This window comes from Hippocampus bargibanti, linkage group LG16 (genome assembly GCF_051943395.1).
Source record: "Hippocampus bargibanti isolate YZ-2025 linkage group LG16, ASM5194339v1, whole genome shotgun sequence".
NCBI classification, from domain to species: Eukaryota; Metazoa; Chordata; class Actinopteri; order Syngnathiformes; family Syngnathidae; genus Hippocampus; species Hippocampus bargibanti.
The window spans coordinates 10,163,630-10,183,973 of NC_142749.1; the positions used below are offsets into that span (position 1 = coordinate 10,163,630).

The 20,344-nt window shown below is 41.4% G+C and overlaps 2 protein-coding genes across 4 annotated transcripts; one reads left to right on the forward strand and one right to left on the reverse strand.

Moving 5' to 3' along the window:
- The first annotated feature begins 687 nt into the window (after nucleotides 1–687).
- On the forward strand, nucleotides 688–11,012 carry slc25a15b (solute carrier family 25 member 15b). Of its 2 annotated transcripts, none has more exons than XM_089016820.1 (7): nucleotides 688–920; nucleotides 2,941–3,039; nucleotides 7,265–7,523; nucleotides 7,612–7,749; nucleotides 9,483–9,658; nucleotides 9,760–9,918; nucleotides 10,013–11,012. In XM_089016820.1, exons 2-7 carry the CDS (start codon nucleotides 2,985–2,987, stop codon nucleotides 10,132–10,134), a joined length of 909 nt encoding a protein of 302 aa, XP_088872946.1. In that variant the 5' UTR covers nucleotides 688–920; nucleotides 2,941–2,984; the 3' UTR covers nucleotides 10,135–11,012. The 2 variants fall into 2 exon arrangements, with proteins under 2 accessions (XP_088872946.1, XP_088872948.1); XM_089016822.1 differs by having other exon boundaries at nucleotides 688–885.
- tm4sf21a (transmembrane 4 L six family member 21a) lies at nucleotides 10,900–14,340 on the reverse strand. Of its 2 annotated transcripts, XM_089016824.1 has the most exons (5): nucleotides 13,955–14,340; nucleotides 13,604–13,669; nucleotides 11,823–11,956; nucleotides 11,482–11,691; nucleotides 10,900–11,409 (listed from the first exon to the last, which is right to left on the reverse strand). In XM_089016824.1, the coding sequence occupies exons 1-4, from the start codon at nucleotides 14,129–14,131 to the stop codon at nucleotides 11,496–11,498; spliced, it is 573 nt and encodes a 190-aa protein (XP_088872950.1). In that variant the 5' UTR covers nucleotides 14,132–14,340; the 3' UTR covers nucleotides 10,900–11,409; nucleotides 11,482–11,495. The 2 variants fall into 2 exon arrangements, with proteins under 2 accessions (XP_088872950.1, XP_088872949.1); XM_089016823.1 differs by having other exon boundaries at nucleotides 10,900–11,691; nucleotides 13,955–14,335.
- Between the last annotated feature and the right edge of the window lie 6,004 nt (nucleotides 14,341–20,344).

The window sequence follows — 20,344 nt, forward strand, 5'->3', positions numbered from 1 at the left end:
ACAAGAGATGTCTGCACTTTATTCTCCTCGAGCAGTCAAAATAGGCTTGTATTTTTTTTTCTGCGTCAGCAGACAACCATACAAGATAAATATTGAGAGGGTTCCCATGGGGACAGAAAAAGCAGCAATATGGAAAAGCCTATCATTCACAGTAAAACTTAGTTTCAGGCTACATTTCAGACACTGTAATTTTTAATTGGGTACAGAACTTGATTGTTACCTCAACAGTTACCGCAGTGTTTTCACGCTAGTTACATGTTATTCTAGGCTCTCATAATCGCAGTATACAGTACTGTACATCGAAAAGTGATCACCAACTGTTACTGTCCAACGGTTTGCAAAATAAACAGAAGAGGGCGCTCTAGTAATGTGTACCACCTAACGAGACTTTACGCCGGAAGTTGTAAAGTGCGCTAATTATCCGGAAGAGTTATCACTCATACTATTCCTTTTCATTTAATGTAACTAAAATGTATACTATATTCAGCAACAATGTTGTTGAATTGAACACGATGTCACTGAATCAGAAAATGTTGTCACGCAAAAAAATATAATATAGAGCAGCTCAAGAGTGGATGAGGAAAAACTTTGGTGCCTGCAAGTGGAACAGAGGAAGACCTCTTCAAAACTTGTCGACAAATATGGGCAGCGACGTGGTCTATTATTATGTTGATCGGCAGCGCCGTAATCATCGCCCATTCATTCATTCATTCATTCATTCATTCATTCATTCATTCATTCATTCATTCATCGATTGACCCCACACCTTCGGGGGAGATGTCACAAAAGAGATCACTTTTGAGATAATCATGCGTCCCCTGCTTGAGTACTACAGCTTGCTCTACATTAGCACCAATTAGCAAGTCGCCGCAGTTCACCATTGAGGTCAGTCGGAGTAAAAGCACTCTCTCTCCCCAAAGGCAAGTAATACTGACTGGACACATTTTAGCATATCGCTAGTTACAGTCATTTCGTTGTCGTCTAATGGCACAAATCGTCTACTGTACTCATATTTGGATACTTTTGAATCTACTAAAGGCATGCTCTAGAATTTTTTGTTTTTACAAAAGTCAGTTTTCCGATATTTAAAACCAATGCAATGCAAAGTACTACATGCAATGATATTTCATATGTAAATGTATTAAAACGCGCACAACGTTGACCCATCACCCTCATTCGTAGGTAACCTTCACGGGTGGTAGTAACCTTAACATGGCAGCAATAGGTCAGGTTCTTCCAACCTTGGTTGCTTAGCAGTTCTCGAAATAACTTTTTTAATTTTTGATGCTAAGGTTTTACTTCATTTCAGGGGCAACGTTCTGATTTCTATGATATTTTTTGTCGGTTCATCCCAGGGTTCCGAAGCAAAACTTTTAATAAGTAATAAAAAATGAGTTTAATGTTGGGATGGAAAATTTACTGTATGTCCAATTGTGGGAAGTATTTAATACAAAAGTTAACAGGAGATTGCGACTTATTTTAAAAGTTTGTATCGTAAAGACTAAAGAGCTCGTCAATTTGTCAAATACATTTGGGTACCTACATGGAATTGACAGGTTATGTTGGTTCTAAACTGTATTTGCATTCAAGTTAATGTACGAGTAACAAATAAACACCATACAGAAAACGATTAATACGAATACGATTAATGATTCAGCCACACAGATCAATGACGCGAGTGTCGTCTTTTGCTGACGTCACGTCACATAATATTGTAACGGACGAAGGATCGTCTCATTTCCCCGAAAAAATGTGTCTTGTAATTGTGCTAATCTCCTTTATCTGTGTAGTCTGAGGGTGTTTGCATGTAAACAGAGGCGCGAGGATCGTGCAAGTTGCAAACAAAGAATTTAGATGAGCCCCAATACTTCCGGCGTGTAGGTGACGTAAAAGCCTTAATCTCCACGTGCAACTTTTGTTTGAACGAGGCACAAAATAAAACGCTTATTTCTTTCTATCTTTGCTTGATGTCGTACTTAGCATTTGTATCATGAAGCACTTGATGGAGGGCAAATATGTATACAGGTATCTTTAAAATGGAGATGTCGTATATATTCGTTTTATATGGTTGAGTAATCTTTTTGTGAAGTATTTCCTAAACCTTGAGAGTAAAACGATGAAAATGAAGTGCATTAGAATGCGAAACTCGTGCCACACGGCATACATTTAAAAGCCAGGTTTTACCTTTGGAAGTAATCGCCCTGACGTGGGACATTTCCCAGCCTTGTCTGCCAAGTCCTCGTGCATTCCTGGAAGAAGTCTTCCGGGTCTTCGATAAAAAAAATGTTCCATTGCCATATTCTTGTTGTCCACGTCTTGAAAACAATTCCTCTTCAAGACATTCTTAAACTTGGAAAGGTAAAAAGGTATTAAAATACATATATATATATATATATATATATATATATATATATATATATATATATATATATATATATATATATATATATATATAAAATTTGGGTTTGAAATATATCTTTTGTGGAACTAGTTATGCAAACGCTAATAGTTAAAACCGAATTAACCCATTAACGCCGAACGTGTTCATATGAACACAGATAAATTCATTCAAAAAATAAAAGATCAAAGATCAAAACGGAGTATCCAATAGGTTCAAACAGTATGTCATTAAAAATAAACGATTTATATATAATAAAAAATATTGCAAGAAACAAAATGCATTTGAAAATGAATTTATCTGTGTACATATGTAAATATGTTATAAAAGGCATTCGACAATTGTCTGACTGTTTAACAATAATTAAAACATTAAAACATTGCAAATACATCAAATGCTTTGGACTAAATAACTCAAATTCATAGGACAGTTCCAGTTCAAAATTTCATGTACACTACCTCTTTCTGAATTGAACGACTGAATTAATTTGTTTTGCACATTTTAGTGAGATGCTTTCAAACTATCTTTAATGTCATTTTCAGGTGCCTGACGGAAAGAGTACTCTGTTCTAACAATTTTGGACAGAATGGCACCTCATGCTGTGGTCCAGGCCGTCATCGACCTCTCTGCTGGAGCCATAGGTAAACTTCCTCGCCCCTTAAACATTATGTGTTATTCGTCCTATATACGAGTGCAAACTGTTCTCTTTTTAAAGAACTTAAGTGCATGTGAGCAAATATTGACACCTATTTAGCATGTGCGCAAATAACCACAGACATCTGTTTACCCCCTTTTTTTCTGGCTCATTTGCCTCTATTGTACAGTCGGGTCACTTATTGAGTCTTAAAAGTATACAAGGGACAAAGGTATAAAACTCTAGAATGAATTATTCAACTACGCAATATGTTACTCCCCTGATCTCCCGGATTTTTATTGTTTGGTTCACCAAGACATTTCAGACAAGTCTGCAAACAGTTTGAGAGCCCTCTAAACGCATCATCAAATGCTCGCCTCTCATACCAAACGGTACGGAGAGTAAAAAACGGCTCATTACCAGCTACTCTTCAATGGTACGGGGAAGAGATGGAGAGATGGCAGGAAATTGTTTGGACAAATGCTTCTCCCCCGGGCCTTTTTTTAGCATCAACAAACAAGAACACTTGCGGTGTCACATGGAGCGTGATCTGGCTGAGTGACAATGTACACAAACATCTTGTCTTGCTGACAGCGGCATGTTTGGAGGGTGTGGCCCTGTCTCTTGAACTCCACAATAACACGAATAATATACAATATACTGTGTATATATCTTCTTCTTTTCCTTTCGGCTTTTCCCTTCAAGGGGTCGCCACAGCGAATCAGTAACCTCCATCTTCAGAGGTATGACATATATATAAAAAAAAAAAAAAATCCTCGTCTCACCCACCATGGGTGGTGTCTGTCCCCATTTCAGCTCGGGTCCTCTACCAGAGGCCAGGAAGCTTGAGGGTTCTGCGCAGTATCCGTGCTGTTCCCAGCACTGCGCTTTTCTGGACCGAGATATCCGATGTTGTTCCCGGGATCTGTTGCAACCACTCGTCGAGTTTGGGGGTCACTGCCCCAAGTGCTCCGACCACCACAGGCACGACTGTCACCTTTACCTTCCAGGCTCTCTCCAGCTCCTCTCTGAGCCCTTGGTATTTCTCGATTTTCTCATGTTCCTTCTTTCTGATGTTCCCATCACTCGGGACCGCTACATCCACGACAACGGCTTTCCTTTCCCCTTTATCTATGACCACGATATCTGGTTGGTTGGCCATTACCATCTTGTCGGTCTGTATCTGGAAGTCCCACAGGATCTTTGCTCGGTCATTCTCCACCACCTTGGGAGGTGTTTCCCATTTTGACCTTGGGGTTTCCAGTCCATACTCCGCACAGATGTTTCGGTAGACTATGCCAGCCACCTGGTTATGGCGCTCCATGTAGGCTTTCCCTGCCAGCATCTTACACCCTGCAGTTACGTGTTGGATTGTCTCAGGTGCCTCTTTGCACAACCTACACCTTGGGTCTTGTCTGGTGTGGTATATCCCTGCCTCTATGGCTCTGGTGTTCAGGGCCTGCTCTTGGGCAGCCAGGATGAGTGCCTCTGTGCTGTCCTTTAGGCCAGCCCTCTCTAGCCACTGATAGGACTTCTTGAGATCAGCCACTTCTGCTATGGTTCGGTGGTACATCCCGTGTAGGGGCTTTTCCTCCCATGATTGTCCCTCTTCCAGCACCTCATCCTCTGTTCCCCATTGACTGAGACATTCTCTGAGTACATCATCCGTTGGAGCCTTCTCTTTAATGTATTCATGGAGCTTGGATGTTTCATCCTGGACAGTGGCTCTCACACTCACTAGTCCCCGGCCTCCTTCCTTACGGCTTGTGTACAGTCTCAGGGTGCTGGACTTGGGATGGAACCCTCCGTGCATGGTGAGGAGTTTTCGGGTCTTAACATCCGTGGTCTGAATCTCTTCCTTTGGCCACCTTATTATTCCTGCAGGGTATCTGATCACTGGCAGGGCATAGCTGTTTATTGCCCGGGTCTTGTTCTTGCCATTGAGCTGGCTTCTGAGGACTTGCCTCACCCGCTGGAGGTATTTGGTCGTAGCCGCTTTCCTTGTTGCTAATTCGAGGTTGCCATTGGCCTGTGGTATACCGAGGTACTTGTAGCTGTTTTCAATGTCTGCTATTGTTCCTTCAGGGAGTGAGACCCCTTCAGTGTGAACTACCTTGCCCCTCTTAGTCACCATCCGACTACATTTCTCCAGCCCGAATGACATTCCGATATCACTGCTGTAGATCCTGGTTGTGTGGATCAGGGAGTCTATGTCCCTTTCGCTCTTAGCATACAGCTTGATGTCATCCATGTAGAGGAGGTGACTGATCGTAGCTCCATTTCTGAGGCGGTATCCATAGCCTGTCTTGGCGATTATCTGGCTGAGGGGGTTCAGTCCTATGCAGAACAGCAGTGGGGAGAGTGCATCACCTTGGTATATGCCACATTTGATGGACACTTGCGTTAGTGGCTTGCCATTGGCTTCAAGTGTGGTTTTCCACATCCTCATCGAGTTTGCAACGAAGGCTCTCAGGGTCCTGTTGACCTTATACAACTCCAAGCATTCATTGATCCATGTGTGTGGCATCGAGTCATATGCTTTCTTGTAATCAATCCAGGCTGTGCACAGGTTGGTATGTCGGGACCTGCAGTCTTGAGCGACTGTTCTGTCAACCAGCAGCTGATGTTTGGCACCTCTAGTATCTCTACTAATGCCTTTCTGTGCTGCTTTGCTCATGTATTGATCCATGTGTCCACTTATCTTAGCCGCAATGATGCCTGACATGAGCTTCCATGTTGTGGAGAGACAGGTTATTGGCCGATAGTTGGAAGGAACTGCACCCTTTGAGGAATCCTTCATGATCAGGATTGTTCGCCCTTCGGTTAGCCATCCTGGGTGAGTCCCATCCATCAGCAGCTGGTTCATTTGTGCTGCTAGGCGCTCGTGGAGAGCTGTGAGTTTCTTTAGCCAGTAGGTGTGGACCATATCCGGGCCTGGTGCCGTCCAGTTTTTCATACCTGAGACTCTTCCTTGTATATCTGCCGCTGTGATGGTAACTGGGTTCTGTTCAGGGAGGTTGCTGTGCTCCTCTTTCAGAGTCACCAGCCATTGTGCACTGCTGTTATGTGCGACCTCCTTCTCCCATATGCCTTTCCAGTATATATATATATATATATATATATATATATATATATATATATATATATACAGTAAAGTCTCGTTATATCGATATCGGATATATCGATAGTCCCGGTTATATCGATGCTATTTCTATGCACGCACGGAGAAAATTACATGCAAACAGGGTCGGATATATCGATAGTCCCGGTTATATCGATATTTTTCCGACTCCCTTGAATATCGATATAACGAGACTTTACTGTATATATATATATATATGGGGGGGTACCGATAAAATGCTGGTCAAACCTCTGGCAATATTATTCTCTTCCACAAGGGGGCAGCATTTGCCTTTTGTTTATGTTCGTGCTTTGTTACAGCTTCAGCTGTTGTTAAAGCAATACAGGTAACATCTGACTTACCAACAGTTCGACTTATGACCACCCGTACTTACGACTACAACCTCCAGACCCTAGTTTTAAAATGTTCATTCTATGCCTGGCACCGCAACGCGCAAGCAGGCCGGCAACGTGTACGACAATTTTGGCCAGCCAGCCAGCATCTCACTCTCGCACAGCAATCGACTGTGTGATGGCACCAGAGGAGGGGGGGGGGGGGGTTTGCGAGTTGTTTCGCCTCTGAGTCTCTATTCAACATTTCGAATGGATTTCAACTTACGACCATTTTGACTTACGACCGTTTGGTCGGAACGGACCTCGGTCGTAAGTTGGATGTTACCTGTATATAAATCAATATGTATTTATTGTATTTTCTACAACTGCCCCCATTTCAAGCTCAGATAACTCCAGACTCGTATAACTTAGGAATTAACTCTTTTTACAGATGAAAAGAAGAAAGTCTAAAGTTTCTTACGTTTCATTGAATGTCTATCTAGCCCTAAAACTCAATATTCTGTGGGTCCTGGAATTAGACTAAAAATGACAAAAACCCTGGCACTGGAATGGACACATTTTTGCACGTCTGGCAGTGAATGAGTTAATGTCACTGCAGTCATAAACATCACACTTGGAAAAAAAATGGCAGATGGCGGTGATTCAGAAGTCCATCAAAACAAAAAAAACATCCACGTTCCAAAATGATTCCACTCATAAAAAGAAGCTAAAGTGCGTTATTTTGTGTTTGCTAACTGTGTCCCTTTGTGTTATGCTAGGGGGGGCAGCGTGTGTTTTTAGCGGCCAACCTCTTGACACGGTAAAGGTCAAGATGCAGACCTTTCCCACACTCTACAGGGGCTTCATCCACTGCATCACGTCTACATACAAACAAGTTGGTATCCGCGGTCTCTATCAGGGAACCTCGCCAGCTCTGATGGCCAACATCGCTGAGAATTCAGTGCTCTTCATGAGCTACGGATTCTGCCAGCAGGTCATCCGCTTCACGGCTGGCTTACACAGAGATACCGTGCTGAGGTAGGAAAATGTAAACAATAAAACGCTGCAGTCTGTAGCCGTGAGAACGGGTAAGATCTGTGCATATGTGCCCCCTTTCGGCTACTAGCGACATGCAAAAAGCGTGTGCCGGCTCGGTGGCGTCCATCTTTTCTTCGCTGATACTCTGCCCTACAGAGCTTGTCAAATGCCGTTTGCAAGCCATGTATGAAATGGAGGCATCGGGCAAGATTTCAAGGAGTCAAAAGTAAGTTGTTTGAACAAGTCTTGTCCTTTGTAGTACTTTGTCTAATACAGACTGACCCCATGTCAGAGATGTTCGTTCGCTCGGACACTGTGAATAAAGGCTCGAACACAGGAAGATTGTCTTTTACTGCCGGCAGGGGCGCAGTTTTCATGAAGCCACTTTGTGCGCTTCCTCGACCGATGCCCGACCTTGTAGCCCTCTGTCCAGCTATTTATTGAGAGTACTGTATCTGCAAATTTAAAGGACAATCGACACCATTTTTTTGTTTCCTAACTGACATCAGAAAAACGTTTTATAGCATCTAAAATACCCTAAACACGCAGGCTGATAGTTTTAGTTAAATGCAAAGCACCAATAAAAATGACTTGAAGTGTCCCAAAACTACTTTAACATGACCTCGGGATGGTGAGTTTCAGAAGGTCCCGCCCCCTTGTTCGTGACGTCACGCCAAGACATCTTTGCCTTGCTCTAGAGAGTCAAAACAATGGCTTCAGATTCAGAGAATCTGAAGCCATTTCTCATCCAGTGAAGCTTGTTTCTCATCCAGTTATGAATATGATTCAGATAGTTCTGAAGAGGAAAGCATAAATGTTTGCAATCGATTAAAGAAGACCTCCCGTATCATTTTGAGGCGTCTGGACTCCAATGTAGCATCCTGGAAAATGCACAAGATGGCGCCCAAGCTCCGTTGGAAATGGGCTGATTTGTCTGCTGATAATTTAGTAGTCTTGGTGCAACACACAACGATTCACCATTGCGTTATTCATGCGTTTTCCTTCTAATTTCATCATCAACACGGATCCACACAAAGTTTTCAAAGCAAACAAAGTACCCAAATGCATTGTGTGTCGCTTTCTCGATCAGGGGCGTTCCAGACGTGACGTCACGTCAGGCATCGTCATCAACTTGAAAAAAGACTTCCTGAATATTCAGCCTGAGTCTTAAAATGTAAAATATAGCTATATGCGGTGGAATCTTTGTAAAATACGCTCAGTAGAAGTCATTTGAAGTGGTTTTACAAATTACGGACAACTTGTCCGGGGGTGTCGGTTGTCCTTTAAGTCATACATTAGTAAAACACAGCCTTCTTGATTTGAAGACCACACCTCATGGTACAAGCACCAACATCCATAAACCAACAGAATGTAGACATTTTAATAGGTCGTCTTTACGTGAACTTAAAAGATTTGGAACCTAGCTCATGAGCTCTTCCTGTGCAGGAGTTTACCAAGTCCTAAATTCCGCCCAAAGCTAGATTTCTTACCCGAGGATGACAGTTTAACAGGCTGTGTCTATTCTCCTCAGATTGACCCCAGATTTTCTGTGCTTCCATTGTGGGCCTTGTGTTCGGCCAACTAGCATACAACAGCATGAAACTTTGAAATATGATAACTTTTATTTTGTATATTCTCTATGACCCCATCAAACTGAGAAGCACCGATTCACATATAAGGTTGTATTGTTTTCGTTTATAGTGTTTTTGACAGTATACTTCAACTTTGGAGTGGCGTTAAATAGCTTTAAAGCTGTTTTTGAAGAATTGTTTGACCCGTAAATGCTGCGAGCTGTGAAAATGAACTGAGCAGAGTACACAGCCACCAAAGCGTGCTTAGAGTAGAAATATTTGTGAGGTCAAAGCAACAAAATGATAACAGCGATTGAAGGATGCAGCTACGCTAGGTATGAATTGTTTTTTTTCTTCTGATTCTTACCTCTGCGTCCTCTCCGTGCAGCTCGATGTGGTCTGTGGTGAAATCCATCATGAAGTACGAAGGCCCGCAGGGTTTCTTCCAAGGCTTGACCACCACCATCGCCAGAGAAGTCCCCGGTTACTTTTGCTTCTTCGGCGCCTACGAGCTCTGCCGCAGTGCCTTCGCCGACTACATGAAATGTGAAAAAGACGACATAGGTGAGCGTAGCGCCGCTGCGATGCATTCTGGGAGGTATACCACGCGAGCAATCATCATTATCACACGCACCATACCGCGCTTGTGTCTTACTGTGGTGTAGGCGTGGCTCCAATTGTGTTCAGCGGAGGTTTTGGAGGGGCGTGTCTCTGGCTGGTGGTCTACCCCATGGACTGCGTCAAGTCTCGAATCCAGGTCATGTCCATGACGGCCAAGCAAGGCGGCTTTTTTAAAACATTCATGGCTATCGCACGCACCGAAGGTAGTGAAGTCTTTATTGATTCATCATGTCTTTTATCATCGTAACGAGTTGAAATCATATCTTAGAGTCCTTCCGTTTTATTTCTTGCTCGTAGGTATTCGAGCCCTCTACTCTGGTCTCATGCCCACCTTGGTCCGAACCTTTCCTGCTAACGGCGCACTTTTCCTGGGGTATGAGGTCAGCCGGAAGGTCATGATGAAGCAGTTTGATTGCTGAGTTGCACGTTTTTAAAGGAGTTCGGAAGGCGTAAAAGTCACGGATGGTAACGGAATCTTTTTTTATTTTATTTTATTGAACAGACTTGAGTTCATCTGCATTTCTTTTAAACTTACACATGGTGTTTACGCTTTGAGCTAACAATTGTTTTAACCCTGGAGAGGTTCTACTGGCAATTGTGATTTCTGAGAGCCAGCTTTTTTCGGTGGCCTTTTCCACACCAAATAATCGTCTACCTCAGCGTCATGAAAGGCACCAAAATACACAAGTGTTTGAAGCCTTTCAAAACATTTAATGTATGCACACACACCAAAATCAAAAAACACTCCTTATTCATTCTTGAAGGCTTGAAACAGACCTTATGGGTTCACTGATGTCATGATGCCACTCCAAGAGTTTATCTCACTTTTAGTATTTGCAAATTCTATTCATGAATGACGAGTTTTTAGAGAGTGAGCTATTTATTCCCTAATTTTTAAATGTCATGCTTTCTGACTCAGTAGTTTTAAACTGACTGACTGGGGTCTTGGATTTCAATAACGTGTGTGTTTTGATGAATCAAAATTCATCAAACTAAACTAACTCTGCCTTCTGATTTTGTTGTCAAATGATCACTCCATTTGCAAAATTCCCACAAAAAGGTATAGCCCAGCATTTGCCTTTTAAATTTCAATATTAGCATTTTTTGGGTGGCCAGTCCACTAATGTGCTATTTGCACTCCATGTACAGGGTTGCTCCAGTGTTTTAAAAAAACACAAGTAAGCTCACCTTGTTGAGACATGCTTTATTAAGAAAATGCCAACAATTGAACTCTGTACACTAATTTAATGATCTCGATATTGTAGTTGTGATATCCATATTAAACTTTCCACTGAAACAGCTTATTTTCCTGTGTTTTTTTTTGTGAGAAGCATAAATTCTGTTGCAGTTAACGCTAAATAATATGGTGGTGTTAACATTGTTATTGTTTTTATAATTGTATAGTACATTCACTCTTCACAGTACATTCACTCTTCACCCCCCCCCCCCCTCCCAAAAAAAAAAGTTAGAGAATCAGCTTTTCATAAAGATTGCAAAGCATTTTACGTTCAACCTGAAATGATTGGAAAGCGTTTTAGGTTCATTCCAGTCAAAATCTAAATATGCCTCGAATGATTTTGCCAGCCGAATGCGTCGACAAAACCCTCGTTGTCAAATTGACACAAGAACGTGTGAACCAAGACGATTTCAAAAGCGTGTGATGCAGCTGCTTGCCAATAGGGCCAGCACCGCAGCTACAAAGCAAAAAACAGATTGAATTTACTATCTTCAGACCCAATCTCAGGTTAAACGTGTTACATTCCAACCTGTCTGTCGGAATTCAGATGACGGTTTTGCTGGTGCAGGTTCCACACAGGCAGCCGAAGAGTCCGTTGATCATCTGGATAGCGCACAGAATTGCTTGCAGGCAGCTACAGGCCAACAGGGTGCCAAATAATCCCGTGTTGAACTGCACGATGTTCTTGGGTTCAGTGCATTTCCCCCACCATGTGTTGTCAGTCAGGTAACTCGGGTCGCTGGGCACAAAGGAGAAGATCAATAAAAGATGATTGAAATGAGAAAGAAAAAAGATGATTGAAATGAGAGAAAGAAAATGTCATGTGATTGCCACCCGTCTAGTCGTAAATCAAGCTCATGGGAGTGTCACCTGTCTTTGAAAGGCGTGGTCCATATCAAGATGACTTTACAAAGGGGGCCATTCTTCAAACCCAGCGCGGCCACGCTCAAACTGTACAGCGCGCCGGCCACCCCCACTGCGGCAAACGCAATTGATAAGAACATCTGCGGGTGAAAAAAAGAGAGAAACAAAGTTAAGGAACATGTCAAATGGAGTTTGACATGGGACACCATCACGTCTGTTTGTGTTCATTCAAAATCACAAGGTTGCTCCAAATGGAATGGAATGGTCCCAAATAAAAGGACGGCTGTTTGATTTTGCTTTAACTTGCTTTCTGTCAAATCAGAATCAGAATCAGAATACCTTTATTCGTCCCGCAATGGGGAAATTTGCAGTCCACAGCAGCAATTGAAGAGGGATGGGGTTGGGGTGGGAGTGAAAGGATAGAAAACAAGATATTCTAAGCATAACAAAAATAAAAATGTCAAAAATAAAATAAAAATAAAAAAAAATAAATAAAATCGATTTGTTTGCAGACATCGTGTGTGGTATTCACAAATCTGAACAAAATTTCATTCTCTCACCTTTCCCGCTTCTTTGATTTTGATCAAAGTGAATTTGCAAGTCCGCTAAAACATTCTCCCTGAATGTTAGTGGTCCGACCCTGTACTTTTTGCCCTTTTTATTATCATTAATGAGTGGTTTCCATTTTCTCTAAGTGTGAGTTCACCAAGGGAGTACCACCAGGGTATATAAGGTGCACCCAAACGCCTTCATTTTCTTCCAAAGATAACCATGCGCCTTATACGCAGGTGCACCTTTTATATGAAGTAGTATTGAGCCACAACAGGTCTCGCAACTACTGTCAGCAGCCACTCCATTTCCCCATGTAGAAACCCCAGCCTCTACTGTAGCGCCTTATAATGCGGAGTGCCTTATATTTGGATTTTTTTTTTCATTTATTGAAGATGTGCCTTATATATGTGGAAAGTTTGAAAATACACCATTCATTGGGGGGTGCGCCTTATACTCTGGTGCACCTTATACTCCGGTGAGCCTTATACTCTGGAAAATACGGTATGCTCCTTTTTTCCTTTCAAATTTTACATTATTACGATGAACGATATTTGTGCATCGGCTCAGATCGATTCCCTATCAGGTCAGCATCAAGGCAGCGCTACGAGTTGGATGCGACTAAAACCTTGATGCATGAAATAGCAGAATCATGAATTGCGCATTGGATCCAGATGTAAATACCCCATCGACCATTTACATTTACATTGAGGCAAAATGTCTTTCAACCTGACTTCATTAACTCATTCACTGCCAGACAATGTGCAAAAATGGATCCACTCCAGTGCCAGGGTTTTTGTCATTGTCACTCAAATTGCAGGACCCACAGAATATTGAGTTTTAGGTCTACATAAACATTCAATGCAGTGTTAGAAACCTTAAACTATCTTCTTTCATCAGAAAAAAAGATTTAATTCCTAAATTATATAGGTCTTGAGTTATATGAGCTTGAAATGGGGGCAGCTGTACAAAAGGCAAATTCTGCCTCCTCGTGGGACATTGCCAGACGTCTCATCAGCGCTTGATCGGCGCCCCCCCCCCCCCCCCCCCCCCCCCCCAAATAAGAAAAACCAAAACCCGAACAAATTCGGGAATGGAGCTCCACGCCATGCTTTTCAATTCCCAAATAAATTCGGGGATGGCAGTGAAGGAGTTAACCTGACTTTATAACTCATTTCATGGGTCAACAGTAAAAATACAATGAATGGCGTTAAGCATAATAAAGCGCACTCACTCACCCCACAGCGATTTCCACAGCATCCTTGTTTTCCAGTCACGTGGATATAAAGTGCCGGTAGCAAGACCTGAAACAGATTGAAATTATAACATGAACTTTATGGACTAATGGGGATGTGACAGATTGTATCTGGGAAGCGAATCAAAAATTCATTGTAGCATCCGATACGTACAATACAGGTTCTGTATCCCTTCAAAAAAAGTCCGCCAATCAAATGTCAATTTTGGAGTGTGCATTATCAGACATACAAATGTTCACCTTTGTGTTCAGTAAGCTTTCTTTTCTCAAAACAAACTTATGCGCCAACAAGTCGGAGTCACACCCTTCAGGAGAGTGACCGTAGACAACTTACCATGACTCCACCGCCAATGAGTCCTCCCATATATTTCACCTCTTCTGTAATATGTCCATCTTTAGCGTATTTGATGTCCCCATCAGGAAAGAACAACACTATATTACAAATGATGGATATGAGCGCTAATGGGTACAAAGTCACAGCGATGCAACGAGAACACGTCCCAGTGCACATGTCGGCAGAGTCAAAATGTTGCTTTTGGGGGGGCGTGGGGGGGTCGGGCGGGAATTTGAAGAATTCCTGTTCAGGACGTTTAGGTGGCTCCTTTGGTCTTTCCCTTGTTCTGTCGGAAGAAACTGACCCTGGTAGGGTGAAAGCGTGCGTACTTGTACGCTCACGCTGTGTGTGAGGGTGTGGGAGGTGGAATGACAAGCAGATACCATGGACAAACAAAATCTGGGATAGGCGGCAGAAGTAAATGTGACTCATTCCGTGAGAACAATCCCCGTTTTTGTTGAGCGCGAATGCACATTTCGAAATGGCCCGTAAAACACATCAAGGGGAACATCGGGCGCATGAGTCATTTTCATGAGTCAATCACAGATTTAGAACTTGTCAAGGTGCTCGTGGATATCACCATTTCAGATTTACAGCGTGTTTTGGACTTTGGATACTCTGAAGTGTTGCAAGAGTCAACGTCAATGGCATCGACTGCCGCTGAAACATTTACTAACAGCTTCTGTAGTAAAAATATGAATCACAGAGGCTACACTTTTGATGTTGGTGGTCTCAGCATATGCGGGTTTGGGGAAATTTATATGGGAGAAAACAGACCAAAATGTGTTTTGTTCCCTGGCAAGCTAGGGTCCTGGGCAGTGAGGTTTCGTTGTTTTTGCAGACGTTATCGTACAGGCGTGTACTGTACTCCTAGCGCATGCTGCTAACTAACCGCAAACAACTTCCAATGAACCAGAACATGCGCCACCATAGTTCCGAATGTTAGATTTCCATGCCACTGCTTCACGGTTCTTTCAATGTGGAGAATCAAACATCTAATTTTAACTTGTTTTATTACAGACAGTGGTGTTTTAGGTTGTTTCATTACCTAACATGTTTCGGCGTTCACTTCCGCCTTCATCAGGCTCTGATGAAGGCACAGCACTGTCTGTAATAAAAGAATCCGTTCCAAATTAGATAATAAAGAGACAAAATGAATTTATCTAATCCGATATATATATATGCATGTGTATCAATTTTACAAACATGTTTTTATCAAGTCCCTGAACATAAATTGAATAGGTAATCATATCTGTAATTAAACAATGCACATAATGGTTAATGGTGAAAATATGTGTGCTACTGTTTGGTTTCGGTGGTCGTTAATTGGTTAAAAATTAACGTCATATTGACACAGATTTTCAATTGTATTATCCATGAACAAAAGAGGAAGTTAAGCCTCTATTTAACTCATTCGCTGCCATTCACGAATTTATTCGGGAATTGAAAATATGACAGAGCCATTCCCGAATTTTTTTTTTTTTTTTTTTTTTTTGCAGGGAGTGCCGATAAAGCACTGGTCAGACCTCTGGCAATGTTTTTTCTCTTCCACAAGGGGGTAACATTTCCCTTTTTTCCCATGTCAGCGTATTGTTCCAGCTTCAGCTGTTGTTAAAGTGCTATTATATAGCATATAAATAATAATAATAATAATACATACATATAATACATACATTTCATTTATAAGCTCTCAATGTCACTTTATAGTCACAGGATAAGTTTTTCTGTGGGCGAGCAGGCACAGACGCCAGCATTCATCGACCCGGAAGTAACTCAAATAGATAGAAATCTAGCAATATATATATAATACTCTGGAATTGAAAATATGACGTGGAGCACCATTCTCGAATTTGTTTGGGTTTTGTTTTTTCTTGCGGAAGGAGGAGGTGCCAATAAAGTGCTAATCAGACCTCTGGCTATGTTTTTCCCCTTCCACGAAGGGGCAGCATTTGCTTTTTTTTCCCAGCTGCCCCCATTTCAAGATCAGATAACTCCAGAACCATATCATTTAGGAATTAGCTCTTTTTTTACGGATGAAAGAAGAGAGTCTAAGGTTTCTTACGCTGCATTGAATGTTTATGTAGACCTAAATCTCAATATTCTGTGGGTCCTGGAATTTGAGTGACAATGACAAAAACCCTGGCACTGGAGTGGACACATTTTTGCACGTCTGGCAGGGAATGAGTTAATAAGTGAATTGGATTTGAGAACTTTATGTGAGGGCCTGACAGAAAAGGCAATTGTCTTTTACTTCAAATTCCATGCCATTATACAACTAATTGATGGAATTATTCCTGGGTGAGATGCTTATCTCACCAAAGACCATACCATGCCTGCCATTGTTTTCGTCATTGTTGATAAAGCACTGCACATCGCATTCCGATCATGTACCATTAAACAGACTAGACATTTACACCAGGCTGTCATTTCTCCAATTAGATTATGCACATTGTAATGTTTTCAGACTTTTTTAATTACCAGACTGCAATCCGAATTGCTGCTGACAAGGATAATAACATACATAGTCGTGTTGTTTGTATATGGAGATCCAAACTTATGTCAGGTAAAGGTTATGATTAGATAAATGCACTCTGGCATACGCTCGGTCTCAGTGATCATAAAGAACCCTTTGTTGACATTGATGGAATCACGGCAGAGATAAGATTTGCTTCGGAGTAATCAAACTCCCCAGAGCCAGGGATGTGCTGGCGTGGGATATGCTTACACTGAATTTGGCTTAAAACGTTATGATTACAGTGATGGCCGGCCAGGAGATGAGAATGTTTCAAAGGTCTGTGGGTGATCTGGATGGGAAGTGAACATTCTGAGACGTGCACTCGAGATTTGTGTCCCTCAGTCGCATTTAAATCCCAAATCAATGGATGCTACAGCTTCATGTTTGATTTCAACATACATACACATCTCACCATGATGTCCATGATCCACTGGTGTAAAGGACATTTTGATCCTCTCCTCTTTCATCTAGAACTGCTTAATATAACAAATACGGTGCAGAAAGTGTTTAAGATTGAATGACTGTGTCTTTTGTGATGTGTCCCATTATTTGCTTTTTTTTTTACTTCAAGATGGCGCCACTCTCGCAGCGCCATCTTTAAGTCAAAACCGCAGCTCCTGTAAATTGGTTTTTGACTTCTTTCTTTCCTTTCCTCTTCCTTTCATCACTTTGCTGCTATGCAATGTAAACGTCTCCACTGCGAAACTAATAAAGGCTAATCCATTTCAAACCAATACTGGGGACGATTGTGGAAATAATTTCACGAATTGGTGAGGTGCACGTGAATGTTGGTGTTTTGTAAAACTATGTAAGACCCATTACGTATTTGTTATTTGTTCTTTTTTTACAAGTACATCAAGCGTTTTGGGCTGTCGCTTCAAGGAAAAATGACGGCTCTATGGGATTTTGTTAAGTTTCAAAATACCGACTGAGTTCGAACCCGGAAGTGCTGCGTGCGTTTAGTACATTAACCTTACTACAAGCTCAACATGTCCACGTTTCCCGTCAAAGGATTCCTCGTCAACAATTTCATGCCGGAGAAATGTTATGCGGAGCTTTTTGTCAACTACAACTTGCACGGTGAGGCTTGGTGTCAACATATTTGGTCGCTCGATTGCGGCTTGCTCACCTACCAAGTATGCGTAAATACAGTAATGTAAACGCACACTGGCCTTTGCATTGCTTCACTGTTATGATTGTACTCAACTTTATCTCAACTTTTTGTTGTATTTTTATTTGCAGTGCCATGTTTGACGTTAGTCCTCAACAAAATCATCGGATTGTGGCTTGTTTTGGACGTATTTTTTGGTAAGGGTGAATATTCATAGATACGGGCCAAAGGCGTGCTCATTTCGTGGTCGCAATAAGGTCACTTTTCCAATGCAGTCATAAATACATGATCAAAATAACAGTTTAAATCAGCTATGTAGTACTGTTCAGTGCTGCAAACTACAACGGAGTTATCCACGTTAATTGCTTATTACCTTCAACACATAATAATCAAACGACAGGCCCCTAAAACACGTTTACCATGGGGATCATTTTATGTCTGCAAAAGATTTATAGCCATTTTATTTACATTTAAAAGGTCAAAAAAGATGAAATTAATATTAAAACCAAGTTATGCAGCAAATGTTTGGCATCCTGCACCCCTACAATCTATCAACCACTCACCAGTGTTGGGCTATAGTATTGTTTTGACACACCTCGTGCATATATAAAAAATATTGAGGTGAGAAAGAATCAAACCTTGGACTGCAAATGCCTCCAATGCTAAAGATTGAACACAACCTTCAATCAAGTGTCATTGTACTAAATGGTGGCAATGTCATGCAATTGTCAACGTCAAAATTAAACAAGCTTTTACAACTGAATATTGTGATAAACACACAAGAGTTATCAAGTCATTATTTTTGAATTTTTTTTCATTATGCTGACGAACCAGTTATGAATTGGAATTTCGTTTTAACCATGACACAAATTCGACAATGTGAGCTACGTGTTTGTCCGCACGACCTATCTGCATTGTGTTCGTAGCTCAGCTTCTGCAGCTGCTCAAGATTCTATGGAGACGGAATGCAGAGGGCGTGAATTCAGCTTCCATACTGCTGCAACTTTACGCTACGTCTGGACCTGTCCTATTCGCCATGACCCACAACTTTCCACTTCTGTTCGTAATTAACCAGTATAGTACTTTTATTTTCTGAAAGTAGTTTCTGTGTCATTGGAAAAATAAATGTACAAAATTTGAAACAGTTTTGGGTATGATGCCCCACTCAAAAATCACAATTATAATAATATACATTTTTAAATGAACATATCTGCGGCTACGTGCGTAAAATTGTCGTTATAGCTCTTGTTTTTCCCCACAATGCTTGTCAGTCACTTCATATTTGAGCTGTTTTTTTTTTTGGGGGGGGAGGGGGGGTGAAAAATATGCCGTACTTGTATGTGCCAATAGCCTGCAGCTAGATAGACTGTGCTAATAGCAATTACAAAAAAGAGCGTTACACCTTGTCACATGTTTGATCATGTTCCTAAATCTGCTGCCCTAGCTTGACAGTCTCTTTATGGAACATCATATACCATTTCCTGTTGAAAAGAGGAAGTTAAGCCTCTATTTAACTCATTCGCTGCCATTCACGAATTTATTCGGGAATTGAAAATATGACAGAGCCATTCCCGAATTTTTTTTTTTTTTTTTTTTTTTTGCAGGGAGTGCCGATAAAGCACTGGTCAGACCTCTGGCAATGTTTTTTCTCTTCCACAAGGGGGTAACATTTCCCTTTTTACCCATGTCAGCGTATTGTTCCAGCTTCAGCTGTTGTTAAAGTGCTATAATATAGCATATAAATAATAATAATAATAATACATACATATAATACATACATTTCATTTATAAGCTCTCAATGTCACTTTACAGTCACAGGATAAGTTTTTCTGTGGGCGAGCAGGCACAGACGCCAGCATTCATCGACCCGGAAGTAACTCAAATAGATAGAAATCTAGCAATATATATATAATACTCTGGAATTGAAAATATGACGTGGAGCACCATTCTCGAATTTGTTTGGGTTTTGTTTTTTCTTGCGGAAGGAGGAGGTGCCAATAAAGTGCTAATCAGACCTCTGGCTATGTTTTTCCCCTTCCACGAAGGGGCAGCATTTGCTTTTTTTTCCCCAGCTGCCCCCATTTCAAGATCAGATAACTCCAGAACCATATCATTTAGGAATTAGCTCTTTTTTTACGGATGAAAGAAGAGAGTCTAAGGTTTCTTACGCTGCATTGAATGTTTATGTAGACCTAAATCTCAATATTCTGTGGGTCCTGGAATTTGAGTGACAATGACAAAAACCCTGGCACTGGAGTGGACACATTTTTGCACGTCTGGCAGGGAATGAGTTAATAAGTGAATTGGATTTGAGAACTTTATGTGAGGGCCTGGCAGAAAAGGCAATTGTCTTTTACTTCAAATTCCATGCCATTATACAACTAATTGATGGAATTATTCCTGGGTGAGATGCTTATCTCACCAAAGACCATACCATGCCTGCCATTGTTTTCATCATTGTTGTTAAAGCACTGCACATCGCATTCCGATCATGTACCATTAAACAGACTAGACATTTACACCAGGCTGTCATTTCTCCAATTAGATTATGCACATTGCAATGTTTTCACACTTTTTTAATTACCAGACTGCAATCCGAATTGCTGCTGACAAGGATAATAACATACATAGTCGTGTTGTTTGTATATGGAGATCCAAACTTATGTCAGGTAAAGGTTATGATTAGATAAATGCACTCTGGCATACGCTCGGTCTCAGTGATCATAAAGAACCCTTTGTTGACATTGATGGAATCACGGCAGAG